This window comes from Phoenix dactylifera, chromosome 11, assembly GCF_051530095.1.
Source record: "Phoenix dactylifera cultivar Ajwa chromosome 11, Ajwa_hap1_PhDact_Kaust_v1.1, whole genome shotgun sequence".
Taxonomy (NCBI): domain Eukaryota; kingdom Viridiplantae; phylum Streptophyta; class Magnoliopsida; order Arecales; family Arecaceae; genus Phoenix; species Phoenix dactylifera.
In genome coordinates this window covers 20403360-20410699 of record NC_143200.1, presented here as the reverse complement: position 1 = coordinate 20410699, position 7340 = coordinate 20403360, and the positions used below count along the sequence as shown (strand labels likewise).

The window sequence follows — 7340 nt, the reverse complement described above, 5'->3', positions numbered from 1 at the left end:
AAGTTAAAAATATAGAGAAGAATAAACAATACAAATCAAGGATATCATGGAACATATCCCTTCTGACCCATTCGGTATTCTTACCTTCCCATTTCTGATTTCTGAAACATCTCTCCATCCCCCGCCCATTGAAATCCATATGGATCGTAGCTGGTCGCACCTACGGTGACCATAAGAGCAGATAAAAGCGGCGTGAGACCGTAATTTGCGCGAAAGCCGGTGTCCAAACGGCGATCCGGCCACGGAAGTGGCATTGGAGGACCAACTAACTAACTTCTCCCAGTAGATGCTAACCACGTGGATCAGGATTCAGGAAATATCAAACCCTCTAGAAGGCCGCATATAATTTCCTATGCGAAGTCAAATAAACCGCCCGTTGCATCCGTGGACTCATCTCGTCAGCTCCTTCAAGACTTCCCGCCCGGGCGAAAGTAACGAGCGAATACGCGACCGCATATAACCACCAGCACGGGAGCTAGCCATTTTCCGCGGATCGCCTCGGTTGACGATTTTAAACGTCTCTCGCCCAGGCTTTAGGAGAAGAAGAAGAAGACTAAAGAAGAAAGCCAAAGGGTTAGAGAGAGAGAGAGAGAGAGAGAGGGTTGGGTTTCGCCGGCCGACGATCACCGGCGATGCTGGAGCTGAACACGACGAGGCAACCGGGTGGGCCGCCTCCGCCTCTCCCGGCGCCGACGCCGCCGGGGACGGAGCAGCAGGCGGAGGGGGCAGGGATCCTGCTGCAGATCTCGATGCTGGTGCTGGCGTTCGTCCTTGGCCATGTTCTCCGCCGCCACAAGATTTACTACCTCCCGGAGGCCAGCGCCTCCCTTCTCATCGGTAACCCAACCTTCCCCTTCTCTCTATTTGATCGATTCTTAGACGAATAGAGTGGTGGATATATAGATTGTTAGGTTTTAATCCATCTTGATGCTGTTTTTTAGGTTGGTTTTCTATAATATTGGTTGCTCGATTGATGGTTTCCTACTTAAATGAGGAGGGTGACGTTCTTTATTGGACGATTGCGGCTTGAATATGATGGCGGAATAGTTGGTTGTGGATGAAATAAATTTCAAGCACATTTTGGTTTCTTGCTTTTCTAGATGGTTTGAAGCAAAACCATAAAAATATTCCAATCTAGAGAGATGAATATAATTGAAACGGAGAGGTGAAGGAATGAGCTAGGGATGACTGGAAATGGTCTTAAGGAACAAAACTACCCATCAAATTATTTGAGTACTGGATGGAGCGAACTCAGTCTATATTACAAAACAGAGAGCGATGGAATCATTAGAAGTTGATCAGTCGCAGCCAAGAGACTCGAAATGAACAACCCAGAGGACATAAAGTTCAATATAAACTGTGAATGACCAGTAATGTTAAGTAATTATGGCTTGGAATAGTCTTGCCATACGAAACATGCCTAAATGACGTGAAATATAATCTTCATCCGAAGTATGCTAACAAATAAGCCCAAAGTAAAGAAACATATGGAAGCAATGAGTGAATCAGCTTTATGAAAGAAAATCGTACAGCAAACTGAATACAAAAAGTAGTAAAAAAAGCCTTCACACAACCCGAAGGGATTAATATAGTATGAGAAAATGCACAACAAAAATCTGAAGAGGCTCAAGTAAATAGAGATACTTTAATTTATGTGAAGATTTAGGAAGAGGGCGAAATTTAAGTTAACATGAAAGGGAGTTTTGAGAAGGGATTTCGGAGAGCTTGAAGTAATAGTGGAGGTAGTCTTTAATAGAAATGTTTGGAGAAGTAATTGTGATTCCTATATGCATGAGTTGCACACTTATTCAATGTATGCACGATGTTTCTTGTTGAAGGCCTTCTGATCTGCATCCCCATACAAATGGATGTTCTCAAAGGAAAGCAAACATGCAGCTTTTCTATTCAAATGTGAAAGTGGTTTGGTGGCAAAACAGACTCATTAATTTTATTCTGGATTATGACAGGTTTAATTGTTGGAGGACTGGCTAACATATCAAATAAAGAAACCAGCATTCGGTTTGTATTTTGTTTGTTCTTTTGTTATTGTTTCCTAAATACTGAACCTGGCAAATAGAGTGTCCGTTATCATGATACTAAACAATATATTTTGTTTTTTCCACAGGGGGTGGTTCAATTTCCATGAGGAATTCTTCTTCCTATTCCTGCTACCTCCAATTATATTATATCCTAACATTATCATTCAAATCTTTATATGGAGGATTTTGTTTTATATTTTTAAACATAATTAAAAACACATTTGAAGCCTTAAATTGTTTATTTTTGCCTTGACTTATTCTACTCAGTCAGGTTTTAGCTTAGCACCGGTAAGTGTTGAAAAAGCTGCTCTATACTATAGATGCTGGTCTTGCAAATAATTTTGTCTGATTTATCCACTGTATTTGCCTTGACAGAAACCTTTCTTTTCAAATTTTGGAGCTATCATCACATTTGCTCTTTTGGGAACTTTAATTGCCTCAATTGTTACAGGTGTTTTAGTGTAAGAATTTCTATTTAACCATAACAATCTTTTTGGTAAGTTAAGCTTTCGTGTTGGGGAACCTTTATTGTATTATCTTGTCTTGTGCAGATACCTTGGTGGGTTAACATATCTCATGTATAGACTACCTCTGGGCGAAAGCCTAATGTTTGGTGCTCTTATATCAGCAACTGATCCTGTCACCGTGCTATCTATATTTCAGGTGTCTCTGTGCTTTCATTTTTAGCATTTTCTGTCCTGTTAATTTCATGGCTTTAGCTATTTTCCTTCAAGGAAAAATCCTGGCATCAGTTTTCTGGAGGCCATGATTGTTGACTTGTTTGATTTCAGCCTTTAAGGCTTCTCAAGATTGATTCTTGTTGCCTTGCCTAAAGGCCTTGAATCTTGACAATGATGAAGTCAGATCAGAAAAGAACTATTAGAATATGCCTACATTTCTTATGCTCTGTTCCACATTGCAACACCAATATAATCACATATAGATTGCTACTTGGGAATTTGGCTTTAAGTCCTTTCTTCACCATTTATTTTCATAACTCTTAAGTTAAGACATTTTTCAGATAATCACCAAAGATATGATGCTTAAATTGGCTTGGCAAGTGATTCCTCATGTAATGTGCTGGGATTTATAGAGGAAAGGAAGAGCATTGGTGCGAATCGTCTCTGGGTCATGATAGTATATGCCCTTGAGTTACATGGGACTCCCAATTCTTTGTCAAAGTGGGTTTTCAACAATGCTAAGAGATTACATTTGAGACAGTATTCCGTGCATTTTGTTTTTAAACAATTTTTTCCACATCACATTAATAAGGGCCGAGGACTCCTCATTCTATCCCCTTCTATAGATCTTAATATTACACTCAGAGAATTTGAAGTGTAAAATTAAATTTTTCTTAATGACAAATTATGTTTTAGATTCCGGGAATAATTTCTTGTCTTCCCCAAACTACTCCTTACTTGAGAACTGAGATCTCAAAATGTGTGTTTGCTTTTAAAATATAGCTTTCATCCTTTGAGCAGTTGACATGCCAATTCTGCCATCAATATGAAGAGCCATCGGCTGTAAGCATAAATAAATTTTAATGTTGGTTGAACGCTGCCATTTTCTAAAAGGGAAAAAAAAACAGTAGCATTCAAGTGTATATTTGATTGTAGTTTACAATCTTTGTCTTGTTTTTTTATTTTTTCTTTATACATGTTTGTTTTTTTGTGTACACAGGAACTTGGAACTGACATGAACCTCTATGCCTTGGTTTTTGGAGAATCTGTTCTAAATGATGCAGTACGTATATATCTTAGTTATCTAGAAAGCAGTTGCTTCTTTCTGTTGCATGGTTATATACATGAATTGATATTGTATGTTTCTTGTCTCTTCTCCTAATCTATGGTGGTATTGTTGAAGGTGGCAATTTCCTTGTACAGGTATGCGTCACTAATTGAGATTGCTCTGAGCACTGCACCTTATCTTTTGTTTTTAACTCAATTGCTTTGTTCTCCAGGACAATGGCATCTGTAAGAAGTAATGATTCATCAGGACAAAACTTATTGTTGGTTATTCTGAGTTTTCTTGAGACATTTGTTGGCTCATTGTCTTCAGGTTAATGTTGACTATTAGTCTTCACTATTTTCTGATCTTAATTCATTTTTACTTTTCTGAGTACTAAGACACCACCTTCCCCCCAGCATAAGAAAATATGCACACCTAGTGGGTCATGGTTCTGCTTTGTGTTTTCAAGTGAGATGCCTCATGAGTTCTCAATTTACTTTCTTCCTAATAACTGCAATAATCTAGTTAAAATTTCATCTTATGAACTAGAAGCAACATTTAATGTTTGTAAGGGGTATATCAAAGTTAGAGTTTTTGGAAATGGATGCATAAAAGGTTTACAAGTTTTGTTGAAATAGTTTATATGATCTAGTTCATTACTAGAGCTTCATTTAACTGCATATTATGTCCATTCATCTATGGACCTTCTGCTTCCTGCATCGTGCTTGAGTATCTAGAACTGTGAAAATATAATAATGTTGGCCTGTGAGAACATTGACTCAATGGACCACTCTATCAGGCTACTTGACTGATCAACTTAGTCTTAGTTGGATGTGATATATTATGGATTATAGGGCTAAGGTTAGGGGAAGGTGCGGACACACCCTGGCACGATATACAGGAGTAACATTTTCTCATGCAAACAACCAGATATTGAGTTTTCTTGCAATGGGAGTCAGCGCCAATAATGAGTTGGAATTGAAATTTGAATACATCCATGTATTGTATTTCACAATCAGTAAAAGATGGTTCACACTATTCCAAGATTTTAGGGCCAAGTACGCGGTACCGACTGTACCGACGTACCGGTGGGCATCAATACCGGTAAGGTACCGAACCAAACCGAGCCGAACCGGTACTGTACCGATGGGGCTAAAAACCAAAAAAAATTTGGAGCCGGTACGGACTGGTCGGTTCGGGCCGGTACCGGTTTGGTACGGGCCGGTACTAAGTCGGTATGGGTCGGTACCAGTCGGTACCGGTCGGTACGGGCTGGTACGTATCGGTACCGGTCGGTACGGGCCGGTACGTATCGGTACCGGCCGGTACGGGCCGGTACGGTTCGATACCGAAATATGTAGCTGTACCGTACCGGGAGGGTCCGGTACCGACCCGTACCAACCGGTACAGCAGACCATGTTTAGGGCAAATAGTTTTGCTTGCTTCTCCAGTCTTTCTCAACCACTCTCTTTGATCCACAATCTGCTTTCTTAGATGCATTGAAGACATCCTTCTATCTAAGGGTTACCTCAAGTATATTGTGATGCAGCGCCCAGACTCCTACCAAAATTTGGATGCACTGGTTTGTTATTAGAGGCAATTTGTTTCTGGCAGCTTAGGAACAACAGAGATGAATAAATAGTGCATTCAACATGAAAATGTGTGCATATGTGTGTGCAGACACGAGCATGAGGGGACAGCTTGGCATGAATCTGGCAATCAGATTTTGTAAGAGCAAGATGTTAGGATAGGGGTACTAGTCCTTAATGCAAAGAACTTTGCTGCTTGTTTTCTAGTTTCTAATTAACTCTTTCATTATTTTTCGAGCATTTACAATAATTTTTTCCCGGTAGAACTTATTTTACATGCCAAAAGTAACTAAATAGTTAATCATGAACTAGAAAACGATCATGAAGATCTTTGCATGATGTCCGCTCCTAATTATGGATGAGTCCATGGATCCTGATATCTGCTCTTGCTGAATCAGATTGACAGACTCATGTTTTAACTTCCTTCTGTGCCCATGTCAATATAACCTTGGTGGTAGATGAGAAAAGGAATACTGCCAAATCAGGAGGGGGCTGCTAATGCGGGTGTGCAAGTATTAATTCGGGGAGTCACCAAGATCATTTCATATTTCACTGATGTGATGATGTTGCTGCTATCCTCCTCCTATTTGCTTAGTTTCATTATCTCTTACATTTTGTGACAAAACTAACTGTTCATCCATAAGAGTATTATGAGAAAGTTGAGGAATTTGTCTGGACTTCTGAAAATTTTGTTAATGTTTGTATCATGACCAGGCTGTTGTTTATGATTGCTTGCAATAAGTAACTATAAAGGATAAGGACACACATGGTATAGCATAATTGGCTCCCAGACTAAATAAGAAATTTACACTTCCTTGGTAAAATATGGACTTGTTTTCATTGATAATGTCTGCAAGATCTCTCTTCCAATTTTCATGTTGTCATGATAAGTTGTCCTTAAGTCTAACTTTTCTGGTCTTCAGTTTGCTTCAACTATTTCTGGACTTATTCCCACTGTCATCTTTCAATGATTCTAACAGATATCTGGTTTTACAGGGGTCGGAGTTGGATTCATTTCTGCTCTTATATCCTTTTCTCAAAACAGATGTCTGCAAAATTGTTTAAATTTTTATCTTTCATGAATATTTTGTTCTTATGTATTGTTTTTGTTTTCACCTTCTCTCTTGTTTTGTGTGAATGACACATGATTCTTAGTTCATTCTACATATTAGTGGTCATACTTGGTTGACTAGTTGACCCTTGAAAGGAGGTATAATAATATTCTGAAGAAATTTGGCAGCATTTCAGTGCTATGGTTAATGCATCATTTACACATAACACTTATCATATGAAGGTTTTGGATATTAAAGGTTTTCCAAAAGACGAAGCAGGATGTAGATCGTGATGGAGCTCCAAAAAATCCAACCTATCAAAGAGAAATGATGATAAAAATACAACTACGGAGGGCTATGAGAGAATCTTGGCAAATGATCTTATTATAATTGTTTTCTGGAGCGATAAATTGAATCATGGCTTAACAACCTTCTTGGCTGTCTACGAGCGACGACTAGAGCAAAGATTCAGGAGAGGATTTATTTACTTAACTGAACTGTAGGATCAGCCAGTGATCCTGTTATTTACCTGGTGCTAAACACAATTTTACTTGGAAAAATCTTGTAGAGGTAGGGTAACCATCAAATAAGGGTAAGAATATTGTGTAAGTAGGTCTATAATTTATGGAAAATAATATGATCATGAACTTATAGTCGAGTAGGAACCCATATACAAGGTACAGTATACTAGTCAATCTGTTAGTAGTTATTTACTCAGAGAATATTCTTTGGCCTGAAGTCAATGAAGGCTTTTCTTTCTTCTTCAAGTTTCCATTGTGGAGGCATGTCTTCTAGAACATAACATGCTCTTTATGTATGTGTCAGACTTCTTCATCATGCTATATAGTCCAGCATAAACTTGCTGCTCATCTTAGGGTAGCCAATGTTGAATTTCTACAATTACCTAGTAAATATTAAATATCACCCAGTTC

General features: G+C 38.7%; 1 protein-coding gene across 6 annotated transcripts in view; it reads left to right on the top strand.

Annotated features, from left to right (window-relative positions):
- The first annotated feature begins 368 nt into the window (after window positions 1-368).
- Window positions 369-7340, top strand: part of LOC103722382 (sodium/hydrogen exchanger 6-like) — a 14093-nt gene continuing 7121 nt past the window's right edge. For 2 of the 6 annotated variants that reach the window (XR_015971284.2, XM_088707159.2), the window contains exons 1-10: window positions 369-837; window positions 1968-2019; window positions 2126-2185; window positions 2303-2327; window positions 2415-2500; window positions 2591-2702; window positions 3720-3782; window positions 3903-3922; window positions 4000-4097; window positions 6353-6381. Coding sequence is in view for 2 of the 6 variants with exons in the window: in XM_088707159.2 (XP_088563285.2) it covers window positions 633-837; window positions 1968-2019; window positions 2126-2185; window positions 2303-2327; window positions 2415-2500; window positions 2591-2702; window positions 3720-3782; window positions 3903-3922; window positions 4000-4097; window positions 6353-6381 (750 nt within the window). In the remaining 4 variants the exon portion in view is untranslated. The remainder of the gene's footprint in view (window positions 838-1967; window positions 2020-2125; window positions 2186-2302; window positions 2328-2414; window positions 2501-2590; window positions 2703-3719; window positions 3783-3902; window positions 3923-3999; window positions 4098-6352; window positions 6382-7340) is intronic. The other 4 variants (XR_016397782.1, XR_016397781.1, XR_015971283.2 and 1 more) reach the window with 4 other exon arrangements.